At 45.0% G+C, this 18103-nt stretch overlaps 1 protein-coding gene across 7 annotated transcripts in view; it reads right to left on the bottom strand.

Moving 5' to 3' along the window:
* The window catches only part of LOC139226508 (NADPH--cytochrome P450 reductase-like), a 132240-nt gene that overhangs the window by 55937 nt on the left and 58200 nt on the right, over nt 1-18103 (bottom strand). For all 7 annotated transcript variants that reach the window (XM_070857340.1, XM_070857342.1, XM_070857339.1 and 4 more), the window contains 2 exons: nt 5164-5212; nt 3252-3380 (listed from right to left, as the gene is read on the bottom strand). In XM_070857340.1, the coding sequence (XP_070713441.1) occupies nt 3252-3380; nt 5164-5212 (178 nt within the window). The remainder of the gene's footprint in view (nt 1-3251; nt 3381-5163; nt 5213-18103) is intronic.

Below are 18103 nucleotides of genomic sequence, written 5' to 3' on the forward strand. Positions count from 1 at the left end.
CCTGACCTAATTGTGACTAATAACCCGATGGCTAAGCCCATAATTTTACACATACTGCAAAGTGTGTTTATATCTACATACTCGACCTGGCCATCTCAGCATTCTTGTATCACTGATCACTCCCATCACATTCATATACTAGCTTAACATCCTGAGCTTTTGTCAGCCTGTATGCTTTTAGAAACAAAAAAACCTGCAATTCTATGCCTCAATGCATTTATGCAGTGAGATGCTGTGCAATACAGACCAGGAATGTGCCATCCGTGCTCTTGTGCTGAGTTAGTGGATATCAGCTGGTACAGAGGTTGGGGAACTACAATGAGATCTCTAGATTATTAGATATACCACAACTAAAAATGCTCAAATCAGAGACACGGTTGAAGAACCTGGCAACATGTTTAAGGCTCATAGATGCATAATGGCTACCCGGGCAAGGTAGCCGAGAGCGACGGTCACCTGCGGAATCCAGCCCCAACACGTTCAGGTGAGAGGGGGAAAAACAAAGTAAAATCTTTTCTTCTTTTAGATGAATTTTTGTGATCAAAGAGGGCGATATCAGTGCATTAACTCAGGGATGGGCCTCAGCCTATAATGGTTGAAAGTGCATTAGTGCTGTATTCACAAATTGCAGAGCAGAGCAATAGGTTCAGGCTTCACTGTTCAGAGTTCACATCGTGCACTTCCAGCTGGTAGAAGTGCTGAACTGAGGAGGAGTGTTCATTTTAGACATTAAATTGCCCATCCCACTCACCTACCAGAATCAACCATTAGGGGGCCGAGGAGATCAGGGGCCTGAAATTCACCGTTGCCGAAGGGACGGCTACCGTGGAGTTTCGGCGGTTGATCGGAAAAAAATCGATTGCCCACCGCTGTCGGGTACTTTTCCCTCCTCGAGCCATATTCAGCTCGGGGAGGATTTGAGTGGTGTTCACTTCTGGCCGGAAATGCCATGGTGAAGCCGCTGTAAAGGAAGGTTTCCAGCAGTGAGCTATGCAGCCTGCTGGAAAGGGACTACCACAGCAAAATTCACTGAGAAAAAGGTAGGACTTTACCCGGCAGTGCCCCCGCGAGGTTATCGATGCGGTACTCGAACGCGACACTGTTGGGGCCCTTTGGTAGGTAAAAAGTTTTATTACTTATGATTGTTTTTATTTAATTTTCCAGCATGCATCCGCAGTATTTATCTTTTAACATAGTTTTATTAATTATCATTGTTATTTCATTTCCCAGCATGCGCAGTATTTATCTTTTCATATAATTTTATTAATTGTTTTGGCTCCATTAAACCCGCTGAGTGCTACTCAGAGGTTTGCACATACTTTTGTACAACTTTCAGGTCTGACTCTTTAGTGGAGTTCTGTGGGCTGTAGAGACCTGCTTGGCAGAGTTCACCCTGAGAATGGGAGGAATGTTGGGAGGGCAACACCTGGTCAGAAGCAGGGCGGCATGTAGGAGAAGGCGTTGCTGTCAGCACCAGGCAGAGAGGCAGTGGGCAAGGCAGGCAGCAGCCATGATTCGTTCATTCTGTGTCAGACCAGTGTGCCCGCCATCTTCACCAACCTGAATCAGGATTGCTGTTGGCTGCTTGGGGACAAGGGATACCCCTGTCCACTTGACTGCTCACTCCTCTGCAGACAGCAGTAGAGTATGCATACAATGATGCTCATTGTGCCACTAGATGCATCTCGAGCAATGCATAGGCATCTTTAAGCAGAGATTCCGGTGCCTGAACCGCTCAGGAGGCACCTTGCAGTACTCGCAACAGGTCTCCATAATCGTTGTGGTCTGCTGCATGATGCACAACCTGGCCATCATGAGGGGACAGTCGCTGGAGGTCAAGCCAGCAGTACCACCTGAGGAGTAGGTGGAGGAGGAGGAGGAGGATCCCCGTTGCCCCAGAGCTAGGAAACATCGACCCATCGCTACCCTGGAAGGGCCGGGTGCAGACTGGCCAGCACCCTCCTGGGAGGGTGCGTCCTCACAATATATGGAGGTGCCCGACACCTCCCCTGCAATCTCCCTCCATGCATTATGTACTGGCGGTCTGCCAGGTCTCCCCACGTCAGGAAACAGTATTCTTCTTCTGTTCTCCACACCGTCCAACAGTGTATCCAGCTGGCTCATTAGAAATCCTTACCTGCATGTTGAATTTATCAGTGGTGATAACGCTCAAATTAAGACAGCCACACTGCTGAAAAATCCACTTTGGAAGGGATCATTAGCGCTGGAACCCATTTGTTCACTTATAGAGCTGAATATGGGGTGGCCAACCCACAAAACTTTTTGGGCACTAATGGCCACAAAAAGGTGGGGGGAGCACCAGTTTTCCAGCGGTACTGAATTTTGGGCCCCAGCTCTTCACCCTTTAAACACAGTGATACCTGAAGAGGAAACATTAGAGTGGAAGCTATTTATTTATGAAAAAGATTTAATATCGATGCCACTGTGGGACCAGTGCCCTCCTGGCTTGACAAGGCCTCAGGGTCTGCCAAATAAATGTTTTTTTTTTTTAATTGCTAATTTATGGCATTTAATTAAAAGTGTGTTGAATATTGTTTAAATAGTACCTTTGCCAAATAACTGCTGCTTCATGAATCATTTTCTTTTTCAATATCAGCCGACGGAGTAAGTTACGGCCAAGTATATATTTTTATTGCTAATTTATTCCATTTAATGTTGAACAGTATTCAAGAAACCTAATTAAATCTACTGAATAATTAACCCTTTTTTTTTTGAAAGGGGTGAACCCGCATGTTTTTTTGTGCTGGGTCCCTTGAGCGAAGGGGAGGCTGGTGAGAGAGAGAGAGAGAGAGAGATGGAGAGAGAGAGAGAGAGAGAGAGAGAGAGAGAGAGAGAGAGAGAGAGAGAGAGAGAGAGAGAGGGAGGGAGGGAGGGAGGGAGGGAGGGAGATTGAGATGCGGTGTAGGGGAGAGAGGGGGAGGGAGAGAGGGGGAGGGAGAGAGGGGGAGGGAGAGAGGGGGAGGGAGAGAGGGGGAGAGAAGAGAGAGAGGAGAGGAGAGAGGAGAGGGGAGAGAGAAGAGAGAGAGGCACAACAAGTGAAAGACAAAGAGTAAGATAGAGAAAAGGGAGTAGAGAGAAAATAGAAGAGAGCTTTTGCTGGAAGAGATACAGAATTTCTTAAACTTAAGCAAGGTCATGGGGAATCACCATCTATGTTTTATACATTTACATCTATTAGCTTCGGTTTGGTTCTCCCGAGTTCTTTGTGGCCCTCAAAATGCGGTACTAACCATATCATACTCCTCTGGATCTGTAGCCATTCCTCGCATCCCATAGCGTTGAGCATCTTTTGAGAGCCGGTTGGCAAACTCCTCTGCTGTTCCTGTTTGAGAACCGTAAAACACAACTATGCTTTTTCCCTGCAGGGAGAAATATGAAAGAAGACACATTAGGGTTCATTTATAGGACAATTGATTATAAGACTAGGCATATTATTTTGTCCTTGTACAACCTTGGTCAGGCCTCATTTGGAATACTGTGTCCAGTTTTGGTCTCCTCAGAGACTTTGGAAAGGAATCAAGATAGGCTAAAAGAGTTGGGAATCTACACACGAGAAGTGTAAAGTTAGCGGTGATCTGATTGAGGTTTAGAAGATGATGAAGGGAACAGATTATGTTCCAGTTGATAGTTTGTTCTAATTAAATAGGTCAGGGAGGACCAGGGATTACAATTTTTAGGGTAAGGCCATATTTAGCTTAGATGTCAGGAGGCAGTTCATTTCCCACAGATTAGTGGACCTCTGGAACAGGCTGCTTTCTCGTGTGGTGGATGCAGATTCCCTGAATTCCTTTAAGCGAGAGCGGGACGTGTTTCTGGTTGGGGCAGAGATCATCTCTTGCATAAAAGGTAGGTACTTCAGGGCCATCGTCATCTCCTGGATTAGCTTCAATCACATAGATGGGTCGGAGGGGAATTTCCTAGATTTTCCGCCCCCCAAATTGGCCTGTGTTCTAAAATCTGTTTTTTTGCCTCTACCAGAAGATCGCATGGTTTTGGGTGGAGTGGAGTGTATGTAAGATATTAACAATTGTGGGGGAACAGGCTGGATGGACCAGAGAGTCTTTACCTTTCCCTCATTGTTCATATGTTTGTAACACTTCAGGACATCTGAAGTTAGCGCTTGGCACACTAAGCAATCAGTATACACATACACATATAGGGGGCGACATACTTCAGAATAAATGTAAATCAGGAACTAGCAGCACTGCTTTCATTACCTCTACAATTTTTTTTTTTTAAAGTAGAATAGTACAGGCAGTATTAGAAAGTGGATTAAAATATACTCATGTAGATGTTTAATGAGAACAGGACTGAGCTTGACTAATGCTCCATAATAGAACAGCTTGCTGACATTAACTGTCTACTCACTTGATAAACAGTCATTTGGTCAAGGTATTGGAGGGTGCCTATGCAACCTTAGCAAGAGATAGAAAGGGAAGAAACAAACAAATTTCCCACAAGCAGAATTTCTTCATCTCAAGCAAAACTGTACAAGTACAGGTTGAAGGAAGCTACGGTTACACAGTGCTCTGCTCGGATCATACCATGAGTGCAGTGTCCAGTCCTGATCATCAAGACATCTAGGAGGCATGCAAGCCATAGAGGTGATGCAGTATCACAGGACTGAGTTATAGAGAGACTTTGAAAACATTGGCAAGGTGACTGAAAGGGGTCCTTATGGAGGCATACAAGACAGTAAAATGTATGGAAAAGACAGATCCAGTATGTAACCAAATTTAAACCATAACAGTGGGACAACTTGAAACTAGTGAAAGATAATTTAGAACTGTTCAAATTAGTTCACCAAAGTGATCAACATTTGGCATGGAGGTAATAGGGTAATGGAGGAAAACATTTCAAATCAAGAAACATGATTATTGTGTTCATTCCAGATGGTTAAGTAGAGAGCAGTGGAAGCAAGTCACCCACTTAGACTGCCCTCTTGGGTCGACTGGGAGATCTATAGAAAGGAGCTACAAAAAACAGGTGACATATGAACAAGAGGAGGTGGTCATCATTCAGTCTATCAAGCCTACTCAGTCATTTTGTTAGCTGTAATCGCTATGAAGAGTCAGTTCCCCCAAATCATTAAGTGGTTGTGTCCATGCCCCAGAATGTATCACAAGTGAAAAATACACTTACTGTTTTCTTCATTTTTTCAATGAAACTGGTTTCTCGCAATGTTTGTGCCCTGCAGAGATAAGATAAACCCATTACTCAGGTAACATTACTGGAGGTTTAAGAGTTCTTCTGCAATATCTGGCCCATGAATTTCATTTTGATGCACATTGTAATGTATGCACCGGTGAGTATACTCACAGGGTTGTTGAGCTGGTGAGTTGAGAGTGGCCTAGCCAGTCACGTGATGTTCACCAGACTCAATAAAACCCCAGCAGTTGGGTTCGGGGGATCCACGATGAGGCAGGTGGCTATAAGCCTGGTAGATAAATTGGTAATGTGTAGTGTGATTTTTAAACCTTTTGTTGATAAACCAACAAGTTCTTAATAGCAATGTGTTGATATGAATTCTTAAGCAAAGAACCCAAGAAGCAAATACATTACACACATCTTAATGGAAACAGCTTAGCCAATGGCAAAATATCTCTTTCACACAATCACCCCATGAGCAACCACTATAGTTATCGAGCATATTCATACTAATACATTGTAGGAAGTATCACTTGCACCAAAACACTTACCTTGTGCCAATATGCTTCTATAATACACTAAATTCATATCACAGAAGTTTCCATCTCAGAAGTAAGCCATACGGCCAAATCATATCTGTGCCAGTTCCTTGCTGGACCAACTCAAAACTCATCCACTGCCCTGCTCTAATAGCAGCATCCACTAACTACCAGTACTTGTACTTCAACTAGTGTTGTGCAGCTTAAAATACTTTTTCCAGTGGCCTGGATTTGAGTCTAGCCCAGGCTGAAATGGTGTTATGGGAATTGAGTTTGGGCAGCCTTGATCCAGTTTCTAGTGAGCATAATCCTGCAGAGGTGCTTCTTTGGTGGTTGGGGGTTTCTCAGTGGGGTCAGCACAGTACAGGCGGGGGGAAAAATGGCAGGCAACACAGCAAATTCAACTAATGCACGGAGCAAAATGTAACAACCCAAGACTACAAAATATCTTCCCCAACTAAAGTAGCCATGTTCCTTTAAGAAGCCTGCTTGAGAAACCAAATCCTAAGCTCCCATGTCCATCGTTTATACCGATAAGGTGTAATTGTGGTGGAGTCCATCTCAAAGTCAGTTTCTTCAGTTGAATACTAATACTGAAATGAACCCTGTGCAAGCCGATGGCATGGCCTCACTTATATCCCGTCACAAAATCAGATACCCTTATTGCACAGCTACTTTTCAGCCACTGCCTGCAAAGTGTCAGCTGTGGCTCAGTGGGTGGCACACTCATCCGAGTCAGAAGGTTGTGGGTTCAAGTCCCACTCCAGGAACTTGAGCACATAAATCCAGGCCAACACTCCAGTGCAGTGCTGTGGGAGCACTGCACTGTTGGAGGTGCCATCTTTCAGATGAGATGTTAAACCGAGCCCTGTCTGCTCTCAGGTGGACGTAAAAGATCCCATGACACTATTTCGAAGAGTTATCCCTGGTGTCCTGGCCAAAATTTAACCCTCAATCAACATAACAAGAACAGATTATCTGGTCATTGGGAGTTTGCTGTGCACAGGTTGGCTGCCGCATTTCCTACATTACATTACACATGACTACACTTCAAAAAACACAAACCAATTGAAAAACCCAGGAAAATCATTGGACTGCTAAATGTTTTTTGCGGTTAAAGTGGAGATAATGCAGAAATCAGACATGCTTTACTGAAATCCTACTGATAACACATTTAAAAATCGTGCCGATATAGTTAATGATTTTATTACTTAATCACCGGGGTATTAATATGCTTGCAGGTCGGTGCCGACCCGCCGAATGCTGGATCGGGCCGCACGCTGCTCCTTTGAAGGCCCCGACCTGCAAGGACCATCAGCAGATCGGGGACTTCAAAAGGTACAGCACATGCTGGAGAGCGACAACTGTGAAGAGGGCGACTGGATTGGACATCATCAAGGTTCAGGTCGCTGATTGGAGCGTGGGCAGGTACAGCAGGAGTGGCGAAGTTGGGGTGCAGGAGCAGCAAAGAGATCGTGGAGGGATGTGATTGGGGCCCAGGAGAGGTGTGAGTTCGGGGCCCAGAAGAGGCGAAGGCCCAGAGGCAGCACGGGCCAGCCCACACTGCAATATGTGCACTCACTAGGTCCGTGCAGCAGAGCAGGTCTCCAGTTGTCTTGGTTAATCCTTGCCACTGGACCAAGACCTAGCTCAGTCAAGCCCATGTGGTGGCTGGTGTGCAACGGCCAACACACATTAAAAAAATTCACGTACAGGCATCTTCCACCCTTCAGGATGTAGTTCAGGACTTGGAATATTAGGTCCTTCATTGAAACACCTGTGAACTCATCCTTTTAGACATAGAAGCAAGTTATCTATGATGATGATGAATAATATGTTGAATTTTATAATCGTCCATTGGCTCCAAAGTGGCTGCTTTGTGCCCAAGAATTGAAATTATTTCAACAGCAGGATTGCACTATTTGAATAAAATGATAGAGTTTCACTAATTTTCAATTGCCCCCAGCCTCAATAGTTTTCTTTTTTTTTTTGGGGGGGGGGGGGCAGGGGTGTGGGGAGGGAAAGAGAGAAGAAAGAGTTGCAGATTCCCACAACTCTGAAGAAATGCTTTGTGACTTCACCCGTGAATGAACTACCTCTAATTTTAAGATTATGCCCCCTTATTGTTGACTCCCCCACCAGAGGAAATAGTTTCTGTATCTACTCTATCGAAACTTTTAATCATCTCAAATGCCTCAATTAGATCACCCTTTAATCTTCTGCACTCAAGGGAATACAAGCCTCGTCTATGCAACCTAGTCTCATAATTTAACCCTTTTAGCACTGGCATCATGAATGAATGCATTCAAACTATGGAAACCTGCAGTTCAAACCAAGGTGCACTTACTTTCTGCATGCAAGGGACCACATTGTAATGGGGAAGGCCAATTAACCTAGTCATTCCTATATGGCTGATGCAGATGTCCAAATGGTAAAATGGAAGTATGCGAGCAGGATCATTAGGAAAAACAGCAAGCAGATAAAGAATATTACTTGCATATGTTTAGTTATGTGATGATTTGTATTACAAGAACATAAGAACTTGCAGGAGTAGGCCATTTGGCCCCTTGAGCCTGCTCCGCCATTTAATATCATGGCTGATATGATCATGGATTCAGCTCCACTTCCCTGCCCATAACCCTTTATCGCTCAAAAAACTGTCTATCTCCGCCTTAAATATATTCTACAGATTTACAACCCTCAGGGAAGAAATTCCTCCTCATCTCCGTTTTAAATGGGCGGTCGATTATTCTGAGACTACGCCCTCTAGTTCTAGTTTCCTGAGTGGAAATATCCTCTCTGCATCCACCGTGTCGAGACCCCTCATTATCTTATATGTTTTGCTAAGATCACCCCTCATCCTTCTGAACTCCAATGAGTACAGGCCCAATCTATTCTCATAAGTCAACACCCTCATCTCCGGAATCAACCTTCTCTGAACGGCCTCCAATACAGGTACCCGTATTTTTCCTTCCTTAAATACGGAGACCAAAACTGAACGCAGTACTCTAGGTGTAGCCTCACCAATAACCTGGTGCCCTCATCATTCTGCTGGCTGCAGTCCATGGTGGTGCACAATGCAAGCACGGAGGCAGGAATTGGTGGTTGCAGTTATCATGCACGATCTCTGCAGCCTTGTAAAGAGCAGGCGCTTGACTTTATCAAAAACAGAAAATGCTGGAAACACTCAGCAGGCCAGGCATCCGTGGTGAGAGAAACAGTTAACTTTTCATGTCTGGGACCCTGCTTAAACCTGCAACAATCATTGAAGTTAGCCTCCAGAGATTGCCCATGAGTCCACAGCCTAGTAGAGATGCGGCGCACTAGCAGACAATAGATCTACTCAGCTTTCAAACGCATGCAAGCTCTCCTACACCAATTGTATGACTGCAAGTACACTGCAGCACTATTGCTAGAGCTTACTTTTCATCAGTAAGCTCTCTCAAAGGCAGCAGCGCTCTGATGACACAGACAGCCCAGAGCGAAGAGACGAACACATCCACATTGTCCCGTTTACACAGCACTACTTCTCGTCTTAGGTGCAGAAGGCGCCTCACTTTCTCAGCAAGAGCACACTTTGTTCAGTAATGCTCAGAGGGTGTACATCTCCTGGAATGCAGGATGCTCAAAACGTGTGCACAGGAAAGTCACCCACGGAGTACAGTTTGCGCTCAAGTCTAGGTGCTATACTCAAGTGCATGACCCAAAGGGATTCTCCCAGGTGCACATCACATCCACAATGAGGGCACAGCACCTACACATGTTCTTGATGTTTTGGGTGTCAAAATGCAAGGTTTCCTTTTGTTGGAGATATGGGCAGAACAGGCTAAGCTACATTTCTGATCCATCCCTTGCTGCTCCAAGGTGGTGGCGGACCTTCTTTAATTACAGCAGCCCTTGTGCTGATGGTGCTCCGATGATAGCATTATGTAATCAAGTTGTCAAGGTTTTAACCATCTGGGGGGGGGGGAAACGGGAGGAGGAGTGTGGCGACTTGGTAGGGAAATGCAAGAGCTTATGCATATGTGAGGTCCCAGCTACTGCAAGTCTAAGCACTGGCCAAGCCTCTGTCCTCTGGTTTAGAGTACTAACCATGCACTGGATATCACAATTAACACTCCCCCTAGCAAGAATTGGAGGAGCGCAGAGATTGGGGAGGGTTGTAGGTCTGAAGGAGATTAGAGATGGAGAAGGGCGAGGATATGGAGGAAGTGAGAGCAAGTACACATCACGGAATGCAAACACTAGGTCGCCCATTATATAAGCACACTTATCTTAAGACACTTTGTATGTGGAAAACCAGTACAGCTATAGAAATTAGCACCAGTAAGAATGTAAGAGTTTATATTCAACTTTTTTGAGGCAAGCTAAAAACCAATTGCCACATAACTTAGTCTTCTGGTCTGTCCTTTTTTTTTAAAAAAAAAGTGTGTGTAAATCTTTCATTTCTGCAATTCTTTTCTTTGTATTTGTTACACATTCAGCTGCTGCTTCAAGTTCTTGTCCAACTCCTTTTCAGCTGTTGCTTGTTGGTCCTGCACTTTGAGTAGTTCACAAGATAAACCATTTCATCACATCCATGCAGAAAAAAACTTAGTCCTCCAACACAGCATCCAGCCGTCTATTAAAAAAGTTATATTATCCATATGTGCAAGTGTTAATCAAGCTTTGTTTCCCACATTACAACAGTGACTACACTTCAAAAGTACTTCATTGGCTGTAAAGCACTTTGAGACATCCGGTGGTTGTGAAAGGCGCTATATAAATGCAAGTCTTTCTTCTTTCTTTCTTTGCGTGGAGAACTTCCTGGCATCAATCTCCTACCATGATTGGGGAGGGGATGGAGCTTAAGGAGAGTTGATTGGACATCATCTGTAGCCAACTCATGATTCCAACCAATTGGCTCAGGCACCTATGGTAGCAACATGCAAATACAGCTGAAATCTTAACCAGGATTGCTCCAACAGAAACATTAGACGTAACAGTCAGCTTTCGCGCCCGCAATGCTAACGCGTCCGCAATTCAGATGGCATTTTGATCAGCTGGGAGTGATGTAACTGAGTGAATTAAAACAAAAGCTGTTGGCACCTGTAATGTTAATGCAGCATTGGCCACAGGTGGCACCAAGAAGCAGCACCATGAGAAGGCGTATGAACAGGTAAGAATTAGAACGCCATAACAGACCATTCTAGTGCACTACAGCCAGTTAGCCACAGTTTGGTCATTAACACGAGGCATTTTTCTATTTACAGAGCTATACAGAATATTAACAATAATTATGCAAAAACCCATAATTGTACTCAAGAATAAACCAGACAGGATTAATAATTTGGTCAATATATGGGGGAGGAGGGGTGGTGGTGGTGGGGGTGAGGAATTCGGAATTAGGATTTTCACATAAAAATCCCACTATGACCACAAAGCAGGCTTTTAAAGTGCCGATTGGGTTGCAAGAACTGTGGTAGTGTAACTCCCCCACCTCAAATGAGGAGAAACCTCTCCAGTTATTGTTTGTCTCTGTACACCCATAGTGTGCAAAGTAGGAACAGACCAATAAATGCATGTCTAACAGTTTTTGTATTTAGTGCATTTTTATTCTGAAGCAAAATGGGTGATTTTTTTTGCCTTTAATTAGCTATTTTATCAGAATAAATAATCCAGCCTCCAGTGTGCTCCTAGTATGACTTGTGCGGTTTCATGCTTTCTTTTAAGCTTCTTTCACAAACACCGCGCCACCCCACCTCCACCCCACCAATACCAGGGAGGTGCAGCTTCAAACCCATTTGTAAACCTTTTACTTTCCTAATCTATTCTTATCTATCTAATCGTACCCAGAAAATCACCTGCAATAGCTTCTCTTCCCACTCCTGCATCGTTACCTCGGGTGTCCCCCAAGGATCAATCCTTGGCCCCCTTCTATTTCTCATCTACATGCTGCCCCTTGGCGACTTCATCCGAAAACACAGTATCAGTTCCCCATTATACGTCGACGACACCCAGCTCTACCTCACCACCACTTCTCTCGACCCCTCCATGGTCTCTAAATTGTCAGACTGCTTGTCCGACATCCAGTACTGGATGAGCAGAAATTTTCTCCAATTGAATATTGGGAAGACCGAAGCCATTGTCTTTGGCCCCGCCACAAACTGCGTTCCTTAGCCACAAACTCCATCCCTCTCCCTAGCCTCTATCTGAGGCTGAACCAGACTGTTCGCGACCTAGGTGTCATTTTTGATCCTGAAATGAACTTCCGGACACAAATCCGCAGCATAACTGCCTATTTCCACCTACGCAGCTTGCCTCAGCTCCTCTGCTGGTGAAACCCTCATCCATGCCTTTGTTACCTCTAGACTTGACTACTCCAAGACACTCCTGGCTGGCCTCCCACATTCTACTCTATGTAAGGGCATCAAAGGGCAGCACGTGTCCTAAGTCGCACCAAGTCACGCTCGCCCATGACCCCTGTGCTCGCTGACCTACACTGGCTCCCAGTTAAACAACGCCTCAATTTCAAAATTCTCCTCCTTGTCTACAAATCCCTCCATGGCCTTGCTCCTCCCTATCTCCAATCTCTTTCAGCCACACATTTACCTGTGTTGAAATACACCCATCACAGTTAATCTATCACTGTCTCTTTGAAATGTTATGCACCCGTCTATACAACTTACTACAGCACCAATTTTTGTGCCATTGGCAAACTTGGATTTATGGCTATTGTGTTATCCAAGTCATTAATGAATAGTGAATAGTTGAGGCCCCAGCAGAGATCCTTGTGCGACACCACTAGTCACTTCCTTCCAATTAGAGTACATACCCATTATCTCTATACCATTTAACTAATCTCCTAACCAGGTCAATGTAACTTCAATTCCATGAACTTTAATTTTAACTAACAGTCTCTTATGCAGAACCTTATTGAATGCCTCTGAAAGTCCAAATAAACTACATCCATAGTCTACTACTTTAGTTACTTCCTCAAAAAAAAAACAATTAGGTTCATTAGACATGAGCTACCTTTTACAAACCCATATTGGCTCTTTCTAATCAGCTCAAATTTCTCCAAGTGCACAGTCACTCTGTCTTTAATTATGGATTCCAATAACATCCCCACAACAGATGTTAGACAAACAGGTCTATAATTTCCTGCTTTCAATCTCATCTTTCTTAAATAATGGAGTTACATTTGCAATTTCACAATCTAAAAGCGACAATTATTGAATTGAGAGTTTTGGAAGATTATGGCCAAAGAATCTGCAATTTCCTCACCTACTTCAATCAGGTCCTCAGGACTGGTCAGGCCTTAGCGCTTTTTCTAGTACAAGTTGTACCTCCCCAGTCCAGGACTCTTTGGTCCGGCAACATCCCTGGTCCGGCATCATTCCTGGCGTGGGGTGTCGCGTTCCGCGCGGTGTCCTGGGGCTGGCTGCTCCTCTTCTCCCCGTTGCCTCCAGTGTTCCCTCCGAGGTCTGGTCGGCGCGGAGAGGGAGCGAGGAGGTTGACTGAGGCGCCGAAGCTGGGCCTGAGAAATGCTGCGCAGTAGGCTTTTGCGCAGAACGCGGCGCAGAACCCTAGACTTACCGGTTACTGCTGACAACGCTAGGGTTGGCGTGACCTCCCGTGGTCCGGAAAATTCTCTGGTCCGGCACCGGTCAGGTCCCAACAGTGCCGGGCTGGAGAGGTGCAACTACACTGTTTTCTTGCCAACGTTAATTTTAGTCAGCAGGCGGTCCCCAACGATCTTCCCTCCCCGCCGGCGGGAGGCCTCCACCAAACTCGCTCGGAGGGGAGACCTCCCAGAAAACTTGGCAGCAGCAGGCGGTAAGTCCACCAAGTTTGGGCCCTTGTGTTAATCTTGATATCCCTTGAAAGTTTATTTTCGTATTCCTTTTGGCAGCTCGGTCCCTTGGATATGTTATCTTTCACTTCTAGTTGACCATGGTAATTTTATTGGTAAGTAGAGCTCTTGGCCCCTTAAGGGTATATACTAGTCCTGTATTAAAATAATTTATTTTTCCCTGAACATCTCCTATAGCTTCTACTTTTCATCATCATCATAGGCAGTCCCTCAGAATCGAGGAAGACTTGCTTCCACTCCTAAAATGAATTATTTGGTGGCTGAACAGTCCAATACGAGAGCCACAGACTGTCACAGATGGGACAGTCGTTGAGGGAAGGGGTGGGTGGGACTGGTTTGCCGCACGCTCTTTCCACTGTCTGCGCTTGATTTCTGCATGCTCTCAGCATTGAGACTCGAGGTGCTCAGCGCCCTCTCGGATGCACTTCCTCCACTTAGGGCGGTCTTGGGCTAGGGACTCCCAGGTGTCAGTGGGGATGTTGCACTTTATTCAGGGAGGCTTTGAGGGTGTCCTTGTAGCGTTTCCGCTGCCCACCTTTGGCTCATTTGCCATGAAGGAGTTCCGAGTAAAGCACTTGCTTTGGGAGTCTCAATAGCAGTTTGCTGTTGTCAGTCTCTGTCTCATTCTGTTAAAGTTAGCCTGATCAAAATCTAGAATCTTAGGCCCCAAGTTTCCACATGATTTGCTCCTGATTTTTAGGAGCAACTGGTGGAGAACGGAGTATCTTAGAAATCTCAATTCTCCACATTTAAGTTTTCTGCAGTTTTAGTCAGTTAGAACAGTTTCACTTTTGAACAGAATTTTTTTTTCAAAAGGGGGCGTGTCCGGCCACTGATTTGAAAGTTTCCACAGTGAAAACGTACTCCAAACTAACTTAGAATGGATAAAGTGAAGATTTTTGTAGGCCTGAAAAAATCTTGTCTACACATTAAAAAATCAGGCGCAGGTTACAAATTAGGCGTCCGGAACGAGGTGAGGTGGGGGGGGGCGGGGAGGGAAGTCATTACATTCTACAATAAATCCTTAGTTATACTTATATAAATATTATACAAATAATTCCAACCTGAATAAAAATTTATAAGAAAAGATTCAATAAACCATGTTCCTACCTGTGTGAAAGTGCTTCAGGCAGGGAGAAGGCTGCAGGAAGCCTCACAAGTTGAGGCAGCCATTCCCGACGGCAGGGGAGGGAAGGCAGTAAGGGCCCAACCGACGGCAGCGGGGAGGGGGGGGGGGGGAGGCAGCCGTTCCCGATGGCAGGGTGGGGAGGGGGGGAGGCAGTGAGAAGGCTGCAGGAAGCCTCAGAAGTTGAGGCAGCCATTCCCGACGGCAGGGGGGAGGCCCCCCTGCCGTCGGTCGGGCCCGGCGGGAAACGGCTGCCTCAACTTCTGAGGCTTCCTGCAGCCTTCTCACTGCTGCAAGAAGCCTCAGTGCTGATCATGGAAGGGCAATGTGGTTTTATTAAAAAATTTTAAAAATTGAACAGCTACAAAGAACTACAAAAATGTCTGAGTGCCAATGTTTCCTTCACACTGCGCGTGCGCGAACGCTCCAACGCGCAGGGTTGCCGGCACGAAAAAAACTCATTTAAATGGTACCCGCCCCCTCCTACTTACAAAATCGGCGCGAGTGGTAGGCTCCGCCCCCTGGGCGCCGCGCCAAGCTGACATCGAGCTGCAAAGCGCTCGAGAATAGCGTGTTTTTTTTCAGGCGCCGTTTTCGGCGCGAAAAACGGGCGCCCAGCTCGGAGGGGCACCTGTTTTGCCGCGTGTGGAAACTTGGGGCCTTAGTAACTATGTTAAGTTTCTCCTTTTCAAACCCAACATTGAATTTGATCATGTTGGATTACTGTTAGATAAATATTCCCTTACTGAAAGAAAGAGTTGGATTTATATAGCGCCTTTCATGACCACTGGACGACTCAAAGCACTTTACAACCAATTAAGTACTTTTTGAGAGGGTAGTCACTTGTAATGTAGGAAACACGAGAGATTAACTGAGTATGACTAGATTTAGTAATGGTCTACTAGCTTATTGGTTCTAGAACATATTGCTCCAGAAAACTAATGCACTCAAGAAATTCACTACAGTTCTGACTTGAGCTACTCTGCTCTTCCCAATCTATGAGAATTAAAATCTCCTATTAAAACGACTCAGCTTTTCCTACAAGCCTCTCTAATCTCTGAATTAATAGATTCTGTCACTTCATTGCGATCAGGAGGCCTGTAAACAACTCCCATTACAGTTTTAAGTCCTCTCTTATTCCTCAAATTTAACCATAGTCAGTCCGCTGACTGCTTTCCCTTATCTATATCCTCCAATAGTAATGTTGTAATAGCATCTTTAAATCAATAAGGCTTCCCATCCTCCTCTTTCAGTTTCCCCATCCTTTCTAAAGATCTTATAACCTGGAATATTTAACTCCCAATCATAGAATTACATAGAATGACCAGCTTACAGCCATGTCCCAGCAATAGCCAACGTCATACTCTCAACTGTAGCCGTGCTTCTAATTCACTAAATTTATTCTTTGTACTCCGTGCGTCAGTATATAAAACACTTATTTGGGCAAGAGACCCTAACCGGTCGTGATGCTGTTTTTCTCACACTGGTTAACTTAACACCTTTCTTATTCATCACTCCTGCTGTAACTACAGTACTTTAGTTATTTTAATATTCCCTTCACCTGGGAGTATGCATAGTATATCACTGTTTGGGACCTGAACTCTGCTCTTTTAAATATCTTTAAACTATCATTTTTACCATTGTTTCTGACTGAGCCTTTCCCCCAACTTTACACCTTTTTCTAGGCTCCCCAAATGGGGCCACTTGCCATTAATCGGCTGCATCCATGTTTTTTCTGCTAACGTATGCTAGTTCCCACTGTACTTCTTTGGTGAGCTCCCAGCATTAGGCCAACAACACAGGAACAAGGCATTCAGCCCAACTCATCCGCGTCGGTGATTACTCTACACCCGAGCAAAAATGACTCTGGAGCATGTCTTGAATTCAAGGGCTGAACCCAGGACATCGCCTCCACCCCCCACCGCGAAAATTAGCACAACTAGTCCGTTCTAATGTTTATATTCCACATGCAGCGACTCCTATTCCACAACCTCATCTCAGCCTTTCAGCATTTCTTTCTATTCCCTTTTCTCTCACGTACTTGTCGAATTTCCTTTTGAAAGCATGCAAGCTATTTGTCTCAATCACTTCCTGTGGCAGCTTGTTCCACTCTAGACGTTAAGGGGTAATCTCATTGAGGTGTTGATGATTAAAAGGGGTTGATAGGATAGAGAGAAACTATTTCCTCTGGGGGGGGGGGGGTGCGGGGCAGCGAGTCCTGAATAAGGGGGCATAACCTGACAATTAGAATTAAGCTGTTCAGGTGCGATGTCAAGAAGCACTTCACACAAAGGGTTGTGGAAATTTGGAACACTCTTCCTTCAAAAAGAAGCTCAATTGAAAAGTTCAAAACTGAGATTGTTCGATTTTTGTTAGGCCAGGGGATTAAGGGTTACGGAACCAAGGCAGGTAGAGAGAGTTAAGATACAAGTTAGCCTTGATATAATTGAATGGCGGAACAGGCTCGAGGGGCTGAATGGCCTACTGCTGTTGGTCTCAAACATGAGGCACTGACCAGTTGTTACATAATAAATCAGAGTTTCACCATTTATAGCAGACAAATTGTGTTAACAACACGGTATAAACCGGGGGGGGGGGGGAAGGGGGAAGGGGGCAGTTAGCCAATCTCCTGTAGCCTTCCATGCAAGTAGGGTGGGGGATGGAACAGTTACGATACTTGGTCTATCCCTGAAGGGGCTATTCAAACTACAGTCCGTTCTGGCTTCTAGCCGTAGCAATGTGGTTGACTAAGCCCAGTCAACTCACTTTCTATTTACACATGCGTTTCTCGCATACAGGCTTGTCCTGGAAACATAGTGCAGAAGGAGGCCATTTCGGCCCATCGTGTCCGCAGCGGCCAACAAAGAGCTACAAGGCCCTCAGTCAGCAGCCCGGAAGGTTACATATAAACCTATAAACAATGGCAGAAAGGTAAAGAGTGCCCAGCCCAACCAGACCTGTAGGACTTTTGCATATCTGGAGGGTTTGGAAAGGGCTGTTGTCTAGTTGATGGATAAATCCTAAATCAGAACACCAATCTCCTGTTAGTACCTGCGAGGAGACTCCAAATGCTTCTTTTCTTGCTGTGGCCTTATGGATAATCGACCCTTGTACTAATCCACTAATATGACTCATTACCCACTATGCTCAACCTTAAACTCAAGTCTCATGCAGCTGCAGTGATGTGCTGAAATCCGTGTAGCAGAAAGATATGCTTTAAATGAATTTAGCTCCACATGATGCAGAACAGCAGTTATTCACGCAGCACGTCATTCATTAGAATCTCTCGGAGCTTTAATTGACGGCTGACTTCACATTTCTGTGCATGCAAAACTGTAAAGGGAGTGTCTCAAAATTCCTCTCACCCATCCAAATGAGATTATTTTTCTTTGTTTTGTAAAATTGTATTAGCCC

This window comes from Pristiophorus japonicus, chromosome 16 (genome assembly GCF_044704955.1).
Source record: "Pristiophorus japonicus isolate sPriJap1 chromosome 16, sPriJap1.hap1, whole genome shotgun sequence".
NCBI lineage: Eukaryota > Metazoa > Chordata > Chondrichthyes > Pristiophoridae > Pristiophorus > Pristiophorus japonicus.